This window comes from Hyalella azteca, unplaced genomic scaffold (genome assembly GCF_000764305.2).
Source record: "Hyalella azteca isolate HAZT.00-mixed unplaced genomic scaffold, Hazt_2.0.2 contig16660, whole genome shotgun sequence".
Lineage (NCBI taxonomy): Eukaryota > Metazoa > Arthropoda > Malacostraca > Amphipoda > Hyalellidae > Hyalella > Hyalella azteca.
In genome coordinates, this window is record NW_025946472.1 from 190,637 (window position 1) to 211,750 (window position 21,114).

Sequence of the window (21,114 nt, forward strand, 5' to 3'; positions counted from 1 at the left end):
CTTTACCTAATCACTTGATTATGTTCTAATGTTGTATAGCAGTTAAAATTTGAACTTGCCGACAGAACCTTGATTTCATTTGCATCTTGACTTCATTCTGCGTGTTTTTTATGGGGTAGGTGATGTGGCAATTACGGCTCAGATGCATGGCACAGACGTTGCATCTTTGGTGTGCAATTTGTGAAGTTTGAATTTGTTGTTTTTGTCATAGATGCTGGTTCATAAGAACAGTATACAGTGATAGATAGCTTACGGCCCGCGTGCGTTGTCTCAGGCCCGCGTGCGTTGTCTCAGGCCCGCATTCAGAAATGATGGGGCCGACACAAGGTGGTATCACACTGATGTCAACACAAGGCCTCTATTTAGCGCATTTTCTCATTTATGGAAAAAATGCACTATTGTGCTCGCCATGTCCGTCCGTCTGTCTGTCCGTCCGTGACCTCAAGTTTTCGTCGACGAGAAAATGCGCTCTCTGTCACTCACTGCAGTGAGTACTGAGTTATATTTTTTTCCCCTTGCCACACTTACATCTTCTTCGAAGTAAAACTTGTTATTTGACCTTCTCTCTGGCCGTAATGCAGTTGGATATCTCATCCTTTATTCATAATTCAAAAGAACTTGCATTAGGAGTTCTTGGGAGTTGAATTGTACCTACCGAATAACAGTCGTATTCTGTTCACCTATTGCCTGTGTAATTCGGTTATGTAACCGAAACGCCTGAGCACACAAAGTTTGTACATCACTGAGTTCCATATCAAAGCCATGGAAATAAATACTTGTCTGTTAATTTGATGCAGTTTTTAAGTTAAACATTCTGAATTTATTTATGTAAATGTGAACTTATTCATTAGAATGAAATATTTACATTCCTTTTGGATTTTAGTCTTTACTTTTCTTCTGGGCGATGACACTCGTTAAAAAGGATTTATTTATCTCTGTATTTAATTGCATTTTTTCAACTGTCTTACAGATTTGGGGCAGAATTTTCATGTTGCACCATTGTGATTTTGAGGCTTTTGTTGGAGATGTTGCTCTCATAGCGAACCCTAACCTTCGATGCATCTTTAATGAGCTTGCCTGATATAGATATCATTATACCGCATTCCTGTGATATATGACCAATTTTGAAGCATGAAGTGCGCCATCACTGGAGTCAACATTAAAGGTAATTGTCATCACACTTACTTTATCAGTGAAGCAAATGGCAAGCTTTATTTGTCTTTGCAAATCATTCGTTTTATGTCAGGTCTATTTTAATTCATGAAGTGAAGTGTGGAAGACGTAATGTGGCGTACCTTTAATGCTCCATTGTGACACGTGTGCCTTCCTTTCTTTATTGGAAGCTAAAGCTCTGTTTTTTTTTCTTTTCTGCAGTCTTTGCAAGATCTATCCACTCACTTGCCCGCATAGGAGATGAACTGCACGTAGAGCCGAGGGTTGATGGTAAGTACGCTACATTGACTCAATGATGACTTGCATTGTCTTCCTCCACAATATTGGTGATGTTGTTTATTTCTCCCAGTGTTACTTTTCAACTACATGTAATTGTGTCTTGTACTCCATCTGATCTATTGATTCTCATTTGTTTATGGGAAGTAGTATACTCAAAAATATTTGAGAGAAAATATTGTCCTGTGCATACATATCATTTTAGTATAAGATGGCAGAATATGTTCCTCTTTGCAGGAGTCTCGTTCTGCACTGTCAATTCTTCGCGGTCAGCATTTGCCTCATTCTTGTATGGCGAGAGTTTCTTCAGTCAATACGAGAGTGGAGTGGATGCCCCCAGTGGGAGCTGTTCCCAATCAAGCTCACTGCAGAGTGACGCTCAGGCTGTCAAGTGCAAAGTCGCCATGAAGGCTTTCTTAGGAGCCTTCAAGTCCCTGTCAAATGTCGAGAAATCTGTTGAACGCTGCAAAATAATGGTTGATGAAGCGTGTTCCAAATTGCTTGTACAGCTTGTGTGCCGCTACTCAGTTGTTCGTAATTATCACTTACCCTTCATTGAATGTGAAACGCTCGCAGCTGTTTACGATGAATCAAGCTGTCCTTACACTGTCACTTCCCCTTCTCGTCTGCTTAGTGACGTGCTAGTCAATTTCCAGCCGGGGCAAGATGAAGTCAGCTTCAAAGTCACGCCAACTTCTGCTTCTATGAGAAATTATGTTGACGATGAGCCCGATTTGACCAAAGTTATAAGAACTGAACTACAACTGGAAAACGACGAATTTGACTCTTTTAATATCGCGTCAGACGGTGAAGTTGTGTTTAATCTCAAGGAGTTGAGGGCCATTCTCAGTTTTTCTGAACCCTGCAACCTTCCCGTCAAGGCCTGCTTCTCTCAACCTGGCAGGTGAGTTACCTTTAGTCTGGCGTGTCCTACTCGCAGTATATAGTTCGTGTGACTTGATTTAGTGCCTTTGCGTTTGTGAATAAATTATTAGTGTTTGGTGATCCTCACAGAAACCAGCATGATAATGATATGATAAAAGGTAATAGCGTAGTACTTGTATATCTTGCTTATATGTCGTGCACATGTCTACGATAATAATGTCACTCCCTTACCCACATCACAGCCCGGTGATCTTCGGCGTAGAGAACAAGCCGCTTTTCGAGTGCAAGTTCGTACTTGCCACGCTTATACCGACGTCAGTTGCAGAATCTCAGGCCGGCACAGCCAACGGGGCATCATTAAACACTACAATAAATAATGCTTCCACGGCTCTGAAAGAAAAGAAGACTCGTGCCGACGGCAAGCATCACGTGGTTGAGCATCATCAGCCGGAAATGCCCCATGAACTCGATGCTTTTGATCCTTGTGTACCTGATAACTCTAATCTTGGTTTAAATTCCTGTCACCAGCCACCCAGAAAAGAACCTGGCTCAGAGAGTGACGATATACCTCTCATGGCTCGGTCCATTAGAGCGCTTGAAAATGTAAAAAGCACTGAAGGCTACAATCGACATTCTACAGCTGAGCGCCAACCTGCGAACGGCTCCACGCCTTCCTGCCAAGCTCAATCTCCTGCTCGTAATTCGCTACTGCGACGTCATGTAGAAGAGTCTGATATGGCTGTCCTGTGCGACGGTGTCAGTGTTGACCGCACACGCTCGCCTCTGAGGGATGTCGCCGAGGAGATTCGGGACTTGGGAGCAATTGATGATCAGTTAGTCATGCCCAATGATGTTCCACCTGAAGCGCACTCACCTCCTCTTAAGAAAAAACGTAAGCACTTCCTTTTCTATCGCTGTTTCAACTCCACGTACAATCCCGCAGAGGCAACTTTGCGCAGCGATGTCCTGGCACCTGACTCTGACCCAGAAGATTGATAAGTAACTGTATTAACGTTTTTTGTTTCCGATAGGACTTGTAATAAATGTATATTTTTTGTTACATTACAAGACTTCGAAAGTCATCCAACTATGGAAAAAACGGAGAGGAAAAGTATCACGTTATGCATAAGCCATAAACTACAAGTACATTAACTCGCACAGGCCAAAGTTTCTAACGGGCGCAGCTTTTTGAATCTTATGTTGTTTAAGATAAATTGAACTCTAGCACAGGGAGTTTTAATTCATTCCTGGCCGACGTGTCAGCCCACCCTAGGAAACCTGCATGCTCGGCGACATGTTTATGGCACGTCACCTTCACCCTCGTGCGCCTTTCTGATTTCCAACCATTACGTCTTGGCTTGTTTTCCGTTACATTGAATAAAATCTATATCTTCTGTTGCAGGCAATAATTAATGAATACAATGATAGAATTTTATTGGGTTAAAACATTTTTCTTCGTTAAATGGAAGGCTGACTTGGGTTAATACTCGGACTCTTATTAACGTTTTTATTCGAAGTTATTATACGCCAAGTCCATTTCGCGAAATGATTAGGTTTATGGCCCGTGTAAGAAATATGCCCGTTTCTCAAATCTTGAATGAAAATTAGTGCAAGGCTAGCTAGGAAATGGTTAAGTTTAAGGTACATTATTTTCAACAGTTCATCACATCACAGAGAGCTTAGGCTTCGGCTAAGTTTATATATAAAACATTTCCATCTATACAAATAATTGCCCATATAAAACGACATTAATATCTTATATCTAAGAAAAATGTTCTTACATATATAAAAATCACATAGAATTAACAGGAGTACAAAAAGGAACAGCTATGAATCTACGTATTTATACCGAATGCTATTATGGCCGTGAATTTCATCATGGCGTGCTTTGCATCATGTATTCATTGGCACGCGTGTGAGGAAGCTACAAGAAATGCTGGCCAAAAAGGTCTAGGTACCCGTTATTCTTCATAATTGAACGCTCATGTCATTGTCGAGTTACGGCATTCACTCTTTTGCAAGCAAGTACAGTGCACACATGTTTCTTCTACACTTCAGCTTTGGTATAACAAAAAATAATAGTACAAATAAAAATTGTATCTTTTTGCTTCTGAGGTAAAACCTTTAGAATTACTGGAATGTTTTGTTGTCTCCCAATTGAATGCTCACGAAATAATGACCAACAGGCATCCACAAATCAATTTATATAATCAACTCAACAAGCAGCTTCACGTCCTTTCTGTGTTCGAAATATATAAAAGGAACAATTAATCATAAATAGAATGAAATAAATATCTTAGAAAAATGGATTAAATCAAACTTTGGCGGAGTTCCTTGGCAGCGACTTAGCTCCTCCAGTCCCTTGTAATGCCACGAGCTGCTAAGTTGAAGGAACTCTACTTCATCTCGGCTGCTTGTGGGCAGAGTCTCCCTGCTCGGCCTGAACCACCAGCACGCTAGGGGAAGTCTTCGTGGCAGGAGCATCCACGGGTTTACTATGGCATGTTCCATTGCAAGCCTCCGAGGACTCAGTTGCATGACAGTCCTTACCTTCGCTGTCAGCCATCTTTTTTCTCCTGAAATTTAAATGTTGTATTAGATTTTCGAATATTTAATAGACGGTTTTCAATTCTAAGAGCAAGTACATATGAACGTAATCCACAGTCATTTACTTCATTCGAGAAGAAAAAAATCACATTGTCCAATTATGCTAGAATACTTAAAAAATACATGAGATGAGGAACATTCAAGCAAGAGGTAAAAAATTGATGGCAGTAGAAGCATTGAGCAAGAACTGACGGTAGAAGGCGACGCTGGTACAAGAGCTCCATGACATCCACGCCAGCGCTGTTCAGCACACAAGGTGTGATGAGTTCGCCTTCAGGAGAGCGCTGAAGCGGCGGCAGTAGATCACTGATGCTCGAGTAGCCCTGAGAACAATTGTACAGCAACTTATTGGTGCGCCACGAGTGGGCGGCGGGCAAGAGGATTGATGATACAAGCCATGATTGATGGCCGCGCTCAGCCACGGCCATAACGGCGAAAGTTAACGTATGCCCTGCTACATCAGATCACCTAGCACGGATATACGTTTGAAGGTTAATCTTCATAACTAAATGTCAAATTCTTACTGCTAGTCTTAAAATGATAAAATTATTAATTTACAAGTTTTACATTAGTGTACATGAATGTTTTGGAAAGTGAAACCTCAAAAATGCAATCGAATATAAACCACAGATAACCGAGAAAATAAATTAGTTAAATGAACAAATGGTTTAACAGCGCTCGCTCAGTTATTGAAGTATCTCGACGGGAAATATAGCATGAACATCACGATCGAGGTATAAGGACTCGATTTTAATAAATTTTTCATATTATGACCCACAAGAGGCGGAAGGTATAGTGAACAGGCCGCTGAAGCTGGCGAAAGAGAAGCAGAGTTAGCATTTCAAAGAAACGAGTAGGTAACAAGGAGGGACAAGTGAACAACAACAAAAAAGAAGATCAAGAGGGCTCTTGCAGGAGAGAGACAGGGTACATAAATGCTATTAATCCTGCCAACTTAACAACTGAGACCCACAGCCAGGTGTCCCAAGCTCAGACCGAGTCAACTTTGTGCCTCAGTAGCCGAGCCAGGCAAGGCAGGAAATCGTCGACGGAGTCGTAGCCTGCATGAAAATTAGTTGATAAATATTTGCAAGTACGAGTATTAGTTGACGAGTATTATTAGTATTGGTCCATCACAAAATATCAATGACGAGTATTAGTAGACATAGTGACCGATTTTCCAAGGACTTATTGTTGCTACGAATGTCAGCACTATGCTCATCATCAGGGAAATATAACATATTCTAGTAAGTCTAACAACTATCCTAGGCTATTCACCTGTTGTGAAAGGATCACTGAATTTGGAGTTGCTTAACTAATCGCACGCTCATGATAACACGGGTGATTCGGTAGGAAAGATGTAATGATGAAGCATAAATTCTTATCAAAACAATAACTCGGTAACATTTGTTAACAATCCTTCATATCTCGTTTCGACTCGCGATAAAGCAATTATGTGAATATAATAAATCTCATCTTCTCACGGTTACAGCAGGATGAGACAAACTTTATTTAATAACTCAATAACAAGCATGATATTTCCGAGCTAAAATGGTTGAAATTTGAAAAGATAACGCTTTGTAAATGTAGCAAGCACAAGAATGTTAGCAAAGCTGACCAACATCACGTGTTATGATTACGTCTCACTAGGAAAAGGGTTGACGTCGATGATGGCGTAGTGGCCGGATTGGCTGTCGATGACCACGTCAATGCCCAGCAGGTCCATGTTCAAACTTTTCCCCACCACGTCAACAATCCTGTAGTTTAGTTTTGAAGCAATTTTAGCGATATCATAACCCTCTCGTGTATACTGTAGTCACCTCAACCAAAACAAAAACTTTCAATGAATATCAATTGGAATTTATATTCGTCAACATTCAGTTGGCTGATGTTGACGAATATAAATATAGATATTTTAATAAAATTAGATTTTAAAATGATAGCATAGTTGGAAAGAATACATTCATCCCAGAAAGAAGTGCTGTTTACGGTTACGTATATAAACAAGCCTGAGACTGAGGTGCTTTTCACAGCTGAAAACAGTTTCTGCATAGAGCTTGCTAATGAGCAGTTATCAATGAACAATGCAAGTGAAATAGCGTTCGTCTTTCATTTAAAAGTATCATCAATTAGCGTTGCTTGGGCTTCAACGACATTTCAAGTACACTGGTATATTAAGAGACAACCTTTCTGCACTATTTTCAAAATCGCTCGTATCTTGAGGAGTGGACTTATACGAACACAAGTCATAGCAATAATAGCCGCAACTTATTGAGAGTGCAACAAACGCAATTCAATGTAGTAACCAGACCAAGGGAAGCTGTTCATTTTCATTGTGCAGCAAGCTTACAGTGGCGGAAATAGCTATACGACCACCCGGTTTTATTTAAACATTTTCTCTTGCATAAAAAATACTGAATTCTAATTATACGAGGTTAAAGTACGTTTAAAAACGGTTCCAACGCTATACGAAAAAAAAATAATTTTTTCCAAATATATGAGAAGAAATGATGAAATTTAGAAACAACCTGGGTGGAAATGGTTTTAAGACCAATGAAGGTTTTCCCATTTTTGGATCCCATACACTCGTTTTACTAGGCAATCTTACCTTCTTTCGCCTTAATTACCTCAATGAATCTTCTCCCCATGCAATTTACCTAATTATCCAGAGTCTTTTGAGGAATTTTATCCCAGAAACGAAGGTTAGCCGTGCTCAGGTCACTCACAGATTGGAACTGGCGCTCAATTTGGTAAACATCCCTCGTCATGATGCCCCATAGGTTTTCAATGGGGTTGAGGTCAGGACTAAGCTCTGGCCAAGCCAACAGGGTAAAATTCTGCTCTGGAACCACTTGTTTGCTGATTTTGAAGTATGAATCGAAGTATTATCTTGCTGGAAAACATATGATCCCTCATATTTCTAATCGGCAAAAGGGAGAAGATGGTGAAATAGCGTGTGCTATGCCTCGGAATCTTGTCTCGCTTGTAAAATAGCTAGAGTTGATTTTACCTTTCGGATTTTACCTAAACGCATCCCAAACCATGACCGAACCAACACCAGATTGCCGCTTGGAAAAGAATTCTGGCTCACGGTCCAGGTGTTGCCAATAGCATTGCCATCCATCTGGACCATCAAGAGTGAACTTTTTTCATCACTGAAGATAATCTCTCATCGATAAGCAAATTTCTTTCAGCAAGTTTTAGGAGGTTGATAATATGCTTTTGTTTGAACATAGGGGCATTTTACCGCTTCATTTACTTGAATTTCTTCGAGTCATGCAATGTCTGACTGATGCATCGAAGTCTGCCTTCGCAACATCAAAGTGAATGGCCAATGTTATAAAAGTAGAGGTAGCGCCAGCTTTAGAAGCCTCTGGAAACAGTCGCCTAAGATCCCTGTCGGTTAATTTTGGGGTTGGTCCAGCGTGCATTTTTGATCCGTAAACGTCCGATTAGAAAAAAATTATTGTAAAACGATTTTTGCGCGTTTTATTTCCTTTGCAATGTCCCATTGGCTTCTGCCGCATTTCGCAAAGACCAAAATCTGCGCCTTCTCGGCCTCTGTGAGTCTCGTCTCCTTTGGCATCTTTTTTACTTTGAAAAAATATAAATGAGGACACTGAACTACACCAAAAGTACCCTAAATGGCAAAAATCAGGATATTCTTTATGTTGGTGTACTGTAATTATAAAAAATAATGATCAGCCGTGAGCAATAAATTCTCGAACATAGTTCCTTCTTCTTACATTCCAACTAGTGCTAACAACGCCCGACAGGATAGAAGTCTAAGAACAAAGGTAATATTATTGGAGCGCATGAAGAAAAGAAGTGAATGGCCAATGTTATAAAAGTAGAGGTAGCGCCAGCTTTAGAGGCCTCTGGAAACAGTCGCCTAAGATCCCTGTCGGTTAATTTTGGGGTTGGTCCAGCGTTCATTTTTGATCCGTAAACGTCCAATTAGCAAAAAATTATTGTACGAAGATTTTTGAGCATTTTATTTCCTTTGCAATGTCCCGTTGGCTTCTACCGCATTTCGCAAAGACCAAAATCTGCGCCTTTTCGGCCTATGCGAGTCTTGTCTCCTTTGGAATCTTTTTTACTTTGAAAAAATATAAATGAGGACACTGAACTACAACAGAAGTAAACCAGAAGTACCCTAAATGGTGAAAATCAGGATATTCTTTATGTTGCTGTACTTTTTTATGTGAAAATATCAAGGAAAGATACTAAAATGTAGAAAAACATTCCTTGGTCCTATAGCCATATTACTTAGGTTTTTCTAAATTTCACCATTACTACTCATATATTTTGAAAAAAAAATTTTTCGTATAGCGTTGGAACCGTTTTTAAACGTAGTTTAGACTTTAGCCTCGTATAATTAGAATCCAGTATTTTTTATCCAACAACAATTATTCGGAAAAAAAACGGGTGGTCGTATAGCCATTTCCGCCACTGTATTACTTCTTTAAAAAAAACAGTAGTTCTTGAGTGCACACCTCTTGTGTTTTGTGAAGACCACAAATTATAAAAGATATTGGTCAGCCGTGAGCAATAAATCCTCGAACATAGTTCCTTCTTCTTACATTCCAACTAGTGCTAACAACGACCGACAGGATAGAAGTTTAAGAAGAAAGGTAATATTATTGGACCGAATGAAGAAAAGAAGCAATGCTCACTCCTGCAGGACTCCAGGAAGCGGCTCAGGCACGACGGTGTGACGGTCGTTCTTATCGAGCTGCGTGAGGGTGGAGCAGGAGCCTGCCTTCGAGACCTTCGCCGAGTTGAAGTGCACCGTAGGGGCGTCTGTGCATGAAATATATAATTAAAATTCTACTATTGTGCACGAAATACATAATTAAAGTTCTACTAAAGCTCAAATTCTCAGCCTGTAGAATAATTTATAAGAAAGAATCGCCGTGGCTAGGGCAGGGAAATATTTTTACGAATTGTGTCTTGCCTATGACGAACGGAGAATATGCTGGATTAATTAAATACTATTCTTTATTATGTCTATGTTTGAAAGAGAAGGTGGACTCTGAACACCTGATGAACGGCCTACAACGGACTGATGCTAACATCAGCAAAGTTGTTGGTTTCAGGCATTACGAGTCAACATACATCAGAGAACCTTTTCACCCTTTCTAAACGCCATCAAGTCGTAATTTACTTCACTGCATTGTGTGGGCAATCCCTGTACAATACTTTGAAGATTCTGAAAATAAGTGTTTATTTCCAGTAGTATTAGATGTGAGCAATCCAAAAACAATACTTTAAATATCCTAAAATTGAGTGTTTATCCCAAGTATTAGTTGACCTGTTGCCTTGAAGTTCTTGAGTGAAGGCCGCACCACGAGATGCCAGACGCTGCCGAGTACGTAGAGCTTGTAGAGCACCGCGCCGTGTGGCACGAACGACTGCGCCACGCACGGCCCCTGCCACTCCTGTAGGCGACGCTCGCTCAGCACCACCGCCAGCTGCCATGCATTAAAAATTTAAATTTGGCTTATGTTGACGAAAATAAATAAAGATATTTTAATAAATTTAGATTTTAAAATGTTAGCATAGTTGAAAAAATGCATTCATCCCCGAAAAAAGTGCTTTAGCTGCAATGCCGAAAGAAGAAGTGAAGAAGAAATGCCGAAAGCTGCAATGATCATGCATTAATTATATTGCTGATGAACATCCCACAAATACGGGATTATTCATTTTAAAGAAATCCAGTCGGAATGTTATTAACGGGTATCTGCATTTAACGGGTAAAAATACCATCCTAGGTTGCTTTTACGCCAAACGTACAGCACATACTATGCCAACTTATACTTACGATAACACAGAAGACATGTGGCAACTTTTACCCACTCTAGTATTACAGTGTATACCATGCAAACTTGTAAACATTCATCACATATACTTCATGTCATAAGCTACGTTCAAAGTAATAAGTGTACAAGCTATCCGAAATACTTATAATAAATTCAACCTGAAATGAACTATACCTACTAATTAAATGTTGGCCAAGTACCAATTAACCTATAAGAGAATTGAAATAGCCTACTGAGAAAAGAAGATGGTAAGCAAATAAAATAAAGTCAGGCTAGTAAATATCTAGCATATGTACACAGAGGTGGGCAGTAGCGCGCTACATGTAGCGGCCGCTACTAGCGGCCGCTACATTTTCAGTAGCGGTAGCGGTAGCGGCTCTACATCTGTCTCTTATACACATCTAGATGTGTATAAGAGACAGGGCCGGCACAGCCAACGGGGCATCATTAAACACTACAATAAATAATGCTTCCACGGCTCTGAAAGAANGAAGATGGTAAGCAAATAAAATAAAGTCAGGCTAGTAAATATCTAGCATATGTACATTAGCACATCAACACTGGGATATATATGGAAGGAGAGCGTGCAGGTGCTATGACAATCAGCGTCACTGTACGAGCTGTACATGTGACTGATCAAAGAGCCGCTAATGAGGCAAGCTAAGACCTGGGGCCATACTTTCAAAACTTGCTAGTAAGTGAACGTAAGTACTTACGCTCCATTTTCTTGTCTATGATTGGTGGATTTTGTTTGAAAGGTCGTCAATGATTGGCCGATGAGCTGACGATCTCTTAAATTTTTTTTGAAAGTATAGGCCCTGGTCTGGCTTGCTCCTCGAATGAATGGAATATGAACAAATGCACTCAATGTTCGCCATTAGGCAGTACCCAACACTTAGCACATGATTCATATTGCAATTATTGTGAACGCTGTTAATGAAAAAATACATGATAAAATAAAATGTACATTATAAAATAGTACATTTGAAGTAAATCCTCAATTAAGAAGTATAGAAACAAATCAGAACAGACCTCGTGAGCTGCAGTTCCGCCGCAGCCAAACACAGGTTTGCAAACTGTTGGTCAGAAATAACTATAAAATTGCTGGACGACATTTGGCGCCGTTTTACAGATGTTTGAAATTTGACACGCATAATGGTTTTGATCAAAATTATGTTAATTGTCACAGGTAAATATTCGCACGGACTACATAAAATATTTTCAATAAACTAAAATTTAAATCAATAATTACCCATCTAAGAGAGATTCTTTTGCCATTTAAGTAACAATCATGACAGTCGCATTCAAGACCGTCGCAAAACAAAGCACATTCAAGAAGCTGCATTTATTTTCTCGTACTAATTGCATGTGTCAGTACAGTAGCATACGGTTAGGTGAACTCACCAATAGGAAAACTTACACCAGACCTCGCCAGCAACGCCCTCTTGGTCTCGATGTCAGTGTCAGGGAGCTCCACATACGGTGGAGTTGTGATATTCTCTGCAAAATTCAGTTCAGTTTAGGAAAAATCAACAGCAAAATTCAGTTCAGTTTAGGAAAAATTAACAGCAAAATTCAGTTCAGTTTAGGAAAAATCAACAAGCTCTCGAGCCGCTTAGGTTGAAAAGCACAGCAGAAAATCATTCTTTGATAAAGATCAAGAATAATTATTGTGAAAAAATTATACAGAGGTACCAACGTTTATGTCCCAACAAATTTTTATTTAATAAATAACAGAGTTAGCGACATTAAGATTAAACAATTGTATGAGAATTTCTCATTGAATTTAGCTCAATTGAGGATTATTAACTTAAAGTTGATAGTCAACTACTATGATTCAAGTTGGATTACAATTTCACAATGTCGAATTACCAGTAACATAACATTTATTCTAATGCATTGTATCACTTTACTTGTAGACCTATTTCCATTTAATTTTGCAATTGCGCAACAAGCATAGCATAATAAATTCACCAGAAGTTGTGTCATCACACTACACCAACAGCAGCCAATAGATTACTAACAGCATGACGATAGTTCACTAACAGCGTTACAACAGTTTTTTAACAATGCAACATTAGTTCACTAACAGCCTGACAACCATTCAATATTAGCCCAACACCAGTTAAGTGACAGCCTGACAATAGTTCATCAATAAGCTTTGATTGGATCATTATTAATGTAGGTACCGAGGTGACGCGTGATGGCCTCGAGCAGTGCATAGGTAGCGGGACGGTGCAGCAGCGTATGCACGCCAGGCAGGGGGACAACAGCTCACAAACAGCGTGACAACAGCTCACTAACAGCATGACAACAGCTCACTAACAGTGTGACAACAGCTCACTAACAGCATGACAACAGCTCACTAACAGCATGACAACAGCTCACTAACACCGTGACAACAGCTCACAAACATCGTGACAACAGCTCACTAACAGTGTGACAATAGTTAACTAACAACATGACAATAGTTTACTAACAGTGTGATAATAGTTCTCTAACAGCATGACAATAGTTCACTAACAGCATGATAATAGTACACTAAAAGCATGATAATAGTTCAATAACAGCGTGGCAATAGTTCACTAACAGCATGACAACAGTTGGTTAACAATGCAAGAGTAGTTCACTAACAGCATTACAACAGTTTTTTAACAATGCAACATTAGTTCACTAACAGCCTGATAACCATTCAATATTAGCCCAACAACAGTTCAGTGACAGCCTGACATTATTAATGTAGGTACCGAGGTGACGCGTGATGGCCTCGAGCAGTGCATAGGTAGCGGGACGGTGCAGCAGCGTATGCACGCCAGGCAGGGGGTCCAGAACAGGCACGTTCCAGAGACTCGCCACGCCACTCTCAAAACGCTCAGCTTGTACTCTTGCCTGCAATATTTGTCCGAAGTTTATATCATTGAGATATTGTAATGGCATATCTTGTATCAAATTCTGTAACACTCATTTTGATACTAGTATGTTGAGAGATACTCCAGATACTGCATGTTTCTATTTGAACACCCACCTCCATGTCCCCACACAAAGCCTGGGCATACATGGCTGTCATCTTGTGCAGAATGGCATCAAATGGACCTTGATCCTCAAGAGGTTGGTCCAAGTCCAGCTGAAAATGAGTTGAACTTGTTGAAATATTTGGTTTTTATGTGAATTTATATAAGAATTTTCACATGAAAATATTTTGTTAAGCAGCTCCAGCAAAAAAAATTCAGTTGCAAGAAGTTAACAAACCCTGAGAGTTTTTCATTGCAAGACTATGTGAATACCTAGGAAATACTTTAAAAATTCACGTGTCTATGAGCTACACGTGGTTTACTGTGCATAAAAGCACTAAATTTCATCATCTATGATGTTCCTCAATTTATTATTTAACCCTCTGAGTGCAAATTATCCTAAAGTGCCAAAATAACCTACCCACACCCCATGGATTTTGTTTGACCCTACATTATTCTGTCTCTTTAAATCATGGCATACAAGAAACAAAACCACAACCAAACCAAAACACTACAAATTCCTATGGACCTACCTTCCAAAAATTCAGTATAGAAACATGAAATTTTGAATACGCCAGCTCATGAATAACTATCATACATACAATAAGAACCATATAATCAAAGATTGAATAAAGCACAAAGCACACCCATACTAAACTATAAATTATATTTATTTGTAATTTATGCAAATCAAAACTGATGATCCCTCCAGCAACATAGAAAAGCTTCAAATCAAAAATCCAGAAAAAAGCTCCCTATACCCAACAATCATCTTGTATGATGCAAAACATAAATATCACCAATGATGACTTGCAATGCATAGCACCAACTTGTCTAGTTACCAAGGAGAGCCTAACAGATAATATGCTTCCCACAGCCTTCATATATATTTTAGAGACATTGAGATAGACACACTATGCAAGTAAGCATCATGTCATCTACTAGAATAAATAAGAGATAGAATTTACTGAAAATTTAAGGGGAAAAATACTCTGATGTGATACAGCTTTTTGACATACAGATAACTCAGCTGAACAGAGCTAAAGAAATTCTAAACACTATATTATACAAGAAAGATCCAATAAGAATCAATGATTGCTGGGAGGAGGAGGTCTGATACACTTCTATGAGCTTAGAAACATACCCAAAAATGTTAAACCACCTCAAACGGTTTGCATTTTATGCTATAATGAAAATGACTAGTGAAAAAATGTAAAAGATTTAACAATAAATGAAGCAGCATAAACTAAAACTCAACTCACTCAATATAAACTACAAGATGGAAATGGCAATTTGTCTAAATTAGACCACAGTGATGAGAGTTACTTAAGACTAAAGTAGGAAAAATGGGTGAGATCAATTCTAAAGCAGTCACCTGCTGGTACAAAACTAATCAGCATTGGTATAGTCATTGAATTAGGATTAAAAATAATCTATTAGTAACTGTTTACAGGACAATTAAGGAATGTTCAATTGGTACCAGAAAACCCACAAGTATTTATTTAAACAGCCCAATACCCTCTCATGAAGATTACAGATCAACCTATCACCAACCCTCCTCCCAATGTACTCCATGAACCTATACCGGTACTAACAATTTAATGCAATCAGGTAAGTATAAGTATCATTTATGCATCAGTGTATGGGCAGTGGTGTTTCATCCATAGATACATGAATTAAAGAATTTGACTTGACACAAACACCAAGCTGTTACACAATATTGAACATCTGAATTCAAGGAAAAGTAAGTGTTCCCTTAAAATAATTTCCAAAAGGGCAAATCCTCAAGTGTCAAAATGCAAAAATGCATTGGTTCACTGTAAATCATAAGCTCTATGTTATTATCAACTTGAAATGGTTTTTTATATTACCTTCCCATCACAGTGAATGCATTTGTTCAGGATGTTGACTGCAGTTGAAATGAACAAAATTGTAATGTTTTCTACAATTATAACCATGACACATGGCACAAAATGAAAATTATTTGTACACAGTTGTCACAAAATGTCCTGACAAGATCAAATGGCAAGTGGAATGGACTGTTATTCCCCCATGCAACATTTATTTCAGGAACAGGTTCCCAGCAAAAGCCACAAGGACACAAATGTGAAAAGCTGTTCTGAATATCAATAATTTCAATTATTCATATGCACCTAGATACTTGGCTTGTGAAGCTCAAAGGACAACCCAATTATTACCAAATTTACTCTTATTTGATGACCAGACTTTATATAATCAATACTAATAATTAAGAAAACAGAAAAAAGAACCATAAGACTTACAAGGCAATCATCACGAAATACACACCTTGACCACATCCAACATTTGCTTCCTGAAAAGAAAACACATTACTTCTGAATAAACATATAGAATATCATTGGAGGGATAAGTTTCTATATGCCTTAACACAATACAAGTCTGTACAATAAACTCTCTAGCAAAGATACAATACTACTGGTATATTTCCTATAAAGGCACCTGAAAATTATTCTCTATCAAAGTTAGATAATTCTTGTATTGCTTAAAAAAGTAAGTTAAATATCAACTAAATGAATTTTTATGAATTTATATTAGTGAGATACATAATTTAGAAAATGAAATCACTAATGCTAATTTACAACTGTTCAAGAAAATGCATCAACTTGGGTTTACAAAATTAGAGAAATGTTTCAATGTATTTTAGTGAAAACAATTCCTTATAAAAACAGGTAAATACTTATTACTAAATTTCCTTAAAAATTATATACAGTCAAACAGGGTAATAAGGGACTAGTGGGGGTAAATTGGGACAGTCCCCATCATGTCCCAATTTACCCAATGTCCCCAATCAATTGGGACAGTCCCCATCCCCATATAGCAGCACAACTAATTGAAATACCTATTGCAAAACTAAAAAAAAGGCACAAACAACATTTTTCTCATCTATGTAGCATACAGGAAGCTTGGAAACCATACATTTACTAGCTCTAGAAAACACATGAAAAAAATTTTAAAATGATATTTTGGAAAAGTACCTACTTCTGCTAAGGTCTGTAGTATCTGGGACAATCAAGTGTCCCAGATTATCTCGTTCCCAGGGTAATTCAAGACACTTTATTCTGCTTCTGGCACTTTACAAATAACAGAAGGGATTTTTGGGGGGATGCCTTACAATAGCCCTGCAAAGACCTTTAAAATGAGCCCAAACTCAGTTATGAAATGTTTCATGGTAAGAAGTTATCAATTAAAAACAAAAAAATAATCCCTTATTACCTCATTTGACAGTACCTACATCATATATTAGCTACAAATAACTTCAGACATGTTCAGTTAACTTCTTGATGGGAAAGAAAACATTATAGTAAGTTAACTCAAAGGCAAAATCTCTGCCCTCCTGTTAATGTTAAGGCTACATTATAAACACCAAAATTGATGCTTTTTTCACAATTTATTTATTAATATGGAAGAACATATCAGTAATTCTTCAATTAATATTAGCAATTTATTAATACTAAATCAGTAAAGCATATTGGAGCCTTGGAGGTAATTTCACTTCATTTGTGAATTTTTAATGTTAATTTCCATCAAATGCTTTAAAAGCAAAGCAATTATATATGATACATGATGATGATTCAAATGCTTTTTACTCCTTCAATGTGTAGCTTTTTACTACTTCAATATATCAGTAAAAAAAATTATCATGAGTAAATGTACCTATCTTAGAATGGGTCATTTTTTTTTTTTTGTGCTGGCCTCAGAAATACAAAATTTTACAAATTTATTGTCAGCCTACCAAAGGGTTAAACCTGCAGGCTCAGTTAGAATTTGGAACATAGTTATAGAAGCAATTCTGAAACAAGCAATTCATGATATGAAACAAAAAATGGAGCTAACAGCTAAAAGAATGTGACGGTTTGTGACCTGAGCCAGTGAGCCCTGAGATGTTAAAATATTTACATTCAAAGCAAAGTTTTCAAATATCTTAATTAGGTATACTAAAATCAGTAAAATGTGTAGCTCCATGTCATATATTTTTTTAAATTTTAAATTTGATGGAAAATACCATTAATGTCAATAATAACATCACTAAAATTATCAGTCTTCAAAAGAAATGATCTATTTGATTTGGATTTGATGAATATAACCAACATAATAATATACCTACCAGGCTACCTTATTCCCAATTCCCATCCCATACATGATAGGGATATTGGCTTAGTGACAAACCAGAGATTTTTTAGAATGAGTTTATTTTTAATTTTCTATTCTACTTCAGATTTAAACCAATGTCTCATCACTCTCATGCATGATAATGCTGGTATGCCTACTTTCCTGCTCTACATACATCATCTGTCATCATGTGACTTGACTGTGAGTCTGTGACAGTCATGAGTCTGCGTCATACATTAAAATAAAAAAAAATTAAACCAACCTGCATTCTTCCGCGAATTCTTCGACATCAAATTTCTTGCACTTCTTCTCGTTCAGCCAAAAACCAACCCTTTTCATTGGCAGCGCCCCTTCCTCCATTTTTGACCCCACGTCAAAATTAGAACAGCGACGGCTGATTCAATACGCGCGGGCAGTCCGTCCGTCAAACAGATCTGTGAAGGGTCGCGCAATGAATGTCCAAGAAATAACTTCCTCTGTAACTTTTATACTATATTTATTCAACACAAAGGTCCAACTTCTATTTTCAAGAGGCAATTATGATAAATGAAACACAATTCATAAGAAGTGAACGCTCAACGTACGGGTAGACTTGCGAATGCACTAGATTCTATCTCGTCTCACCTTGATAAGATTGCACGCTCATGCAGATAAGACTAGAAAAACTCGGCCATAAACCTGATGCTATGATTCATCATGTCATATTAACAGACAAAATAAATAATTAATTTAAGAATTCGATGAAATGGCATCATTCTCACTTGTAACTTAATGTAGATCAAATGACAATCGAATTGAGAAAGGAAATAAGTTTTCAGTTTTTATCTGAAGCGTTTCTTACGTAAGTGGGTTTATTTATATCACCGCAATTGTCACGTAGGTTTGAATTCATTATCAGCGAAAATTCGTGAAATTTTGCTTGCTAGTTTTATTATTAATCCAGACAGAATTTTATCTGTAAGTTTTCACGCTAAATAGTATTTCAATCGAAAGTTGTCTCTGTAATGTGGTCACGTTAATTAAATTCATATCAGCAGGTTTGGAGCAGCGAGCAGGTTTAATCCCAGCATCATTTTATTTAAAAGTTTAGGGGCCTCTACTATGTTGGAAAATTTTCGTTACAGAGAACAAATCGACTATAGATCACTACAAATTGTGCAACCGACTGTTAGACCAGCAGCAAAATTTTAGGACGGCTCGGAGTGAAATTGGAATAACTTCTTGCACGAAGCTCCTTTTGAATATGTTTAATATCCAAGGGGACATTCCTTGGACACTGAAGCAACTTCTCGGACAATTTCCCGGCTGGTCTTATACTGGCCGGGAAACAGCCAATAGAGGCAAGCCTGGTCACGGGAAATTCCTGTAGGCACTCTGAGCCTTGAATAAAATTGAATGCTATCAATCCCAGAAAACGTCATAATAAAACCGAAATATTTACAATAACTTGTGCAGTTATTCGAGAACGATATCCTGTTATTAAACGTTTGGGATACAGTGTAGTAGGGAAAGGTTTATCTTACTTCTTGGAAATGACCATTAACGTTTTGTTCGGTGAGAAGAACGGTAAGATGTACCTAGACCTCTTCTTAACTTAATAACGGTTTAAAGCTCTTTTTTTCGATGTAATAAAAGTAGCAATCCTAAGTGGCAATGATTACAAGAATTTGTGGCGTGTTAAGCCAATTTCTACAGTGGCTACCATTTGCGACTGACGTGATATACAAAAGAATTATTATAGTTTAACCGATATACCGTGGTTTTTAATACTTCTCGGTTGTCTATCTATATTCAGCTCCTCTCATTACCTTTAATGAGAGCTGATTTTGGTTCCTAATATTTTGCATAATGAATTACTGCCGAGAGCATTACAGTCGCATCTTCCATTGGCGATGCTACCGGTGTATAGTGGAACTCGTATGTTTTTTAATGCAGGTAGTAAGCAGTCTCTCATCTTAGTTTTATTTGAATTGGTATTTAAGGTGCACTGGAGACTTGTCCAATGTAACCCTTGTCCCCAATGGCAGAACGTTTATTTTAATAGACATTCGGTTGCCCCCCCAAAGACACTCGGTTGCCCTCAAAGACACTCGGTTGCCCCTCAAAGACACTCGGTTGCCCCTCAAAGACACTCGGTTGCCCCCCTCCCAATTCACTCGGTTGCCCCAAGACACTCGGTTGCCCCCCAACACACTCGGTTGCCTCCCAAAGAGACTCGGTTGCCCCACAAAGACTCTTGGCTGCCCAAGGCACTTATTTTCACACGACACTTGGTTGACCATGACACTTGGTTGCCCATGACACGTGGTTGCCCATGACACTTGGTTGACCATGACACTTGGTTGACCATGACACTTGGTTGGCCATGACACTTGGTTGACCATGACACTAGGTTGACCATGACACTTGGTTGCCTATGACACTTGGTTGACCATGACACTTGGTTGCCATGACACTTGGTTGCCCATGACACTTGGTTGCCATGACACTTGGTTGCCATGACACTTGGTTGACCATGACACTTGGTTGCCCATGACACTTGGTTGCCCATGACACTTGGTTGCCCATGACACATGGTTGCCCATGACACTTAGTTGCCCATGACACTTGGTTGACCATGACACTTGGTTGCCTATGACATCCGGTCGGCCACAGCACCCCGTTACATGGCATCATGTCTTCCATTTCAAAATTTTCAAAGGGAAAAATTTGCTAGAGAAAATTATCATCTAAACCGCAAGAGATCGGATGAAGAAATAGTCGTGTGCAGAATTGCAACCGTCGGCCTAACACCTCGAAACGATGCTATGTTGCCGCTGTGTTTCCAGAAGAGCGTTGCAAAACCTTCAAAGCGGTCTTCTTCTACGGGAGCTTGACGTGGAACACCTCTCACTACAAAGGACAGATCCGAACTCCGCAGTCGCTTATCATCTTTGGAAACACCGCTTCTACTTCCGTCAACTCGTTACTCAACTGCGGTACACAAGAATTTTGGACGCACTCTTTTTTTTATCTTAGTGCTAACTTCAATTGTATTGAAAACGCAGGCTCGTGAAAATGGCGCCTCGTACTCTACGAATATACTCAACTTTTAAAAATGTTGTAAGTCAAACATAGACACAACATCGGACCTATAGTCATAGTGTACATATGCTTTCCCTGCTATACAAATCCTTAATAATAGCTTCTTT

At 38.6% G+C, this 21,114-nt stretch overlaps 3 protein-coding genes across 3 annotated transcripts; 1 reads left to right on the plus strand and 2 right to left on the minus strand.

Annotated features, from left to right (window-relative positions):
* Positions 1-850: 850 nt before the first annotated feature.
* LOC108677935 (cell cycle checkpoint control protein RAD9A) lies at positions 851-4,449 on the plus strand. The gene is made up of 4 exons (XM_018166247.2): positions 851-1,165; positions 1,375-1,443; positions 1,687-2,353; positions 2,577-4,449. The coding sequence occupies exons 1-4, from the start codon at positions 1,132-1,134 to the stop codon at positions 3,328-3,330; spliced, it is 1,524 nt and encodes a 507-aa protein (XP_018021736.1). The 5' UTR covers positions 851-1,131; the 3' UTR covers positions 3,331-4,449.
* On the minus strand, positions 3,752-5,696 carry LOC108677936. The gene is made up of 2 exons (XM_018166248.2): positions 5,134-5,696; positions 3,752-4,910 (listed from the first exon to the last, which is right to left on the minus strand). The coding sequence occupies exons 1-2, from the start codon at positions 5,367-5,369 to the stop codon at positions 4,736-4,738; spliced, it is 411 nt and encodes a 136-aa protein (XP_018021737.1). The 5' UTR covers positions 5,370-5,696; the 3' UTR covers positions 3,752-4,735.
* A 235-nt stretch (positions 5,697-5,931) lies between these two features.
* Positions 5,932-18,501, minus strand: LOC108677926 (inositol-tetrakisphosphate 1-kinase-like). The gene is made up of 10 exons (XM_018166240.2): positions 18,186-18,501; positions 16,082-16,106; positions 13,789-13,887; positions 13,511-13,652; positions 12,168-12,263; positions 11,796-11,839; positions 10,256-10,415; positions 9,618-9,744; positions 6,589-6,698; positions 5,932-6,002 (listed from the first exon to the last, which is right to left on the minus strand). Exons 1-10 carry the CDS (start codon positions 18,281-18,283, stop codon positions 5,932-5,934), a joined length of 972 nt encoding a protein of 323 aa, XP_018021729.1. The 5' UTR covers positions 18,284-18,501.
* Between the last annotated feature and the right edge of the window lie 2,613 nt (positions 18,502-21,114).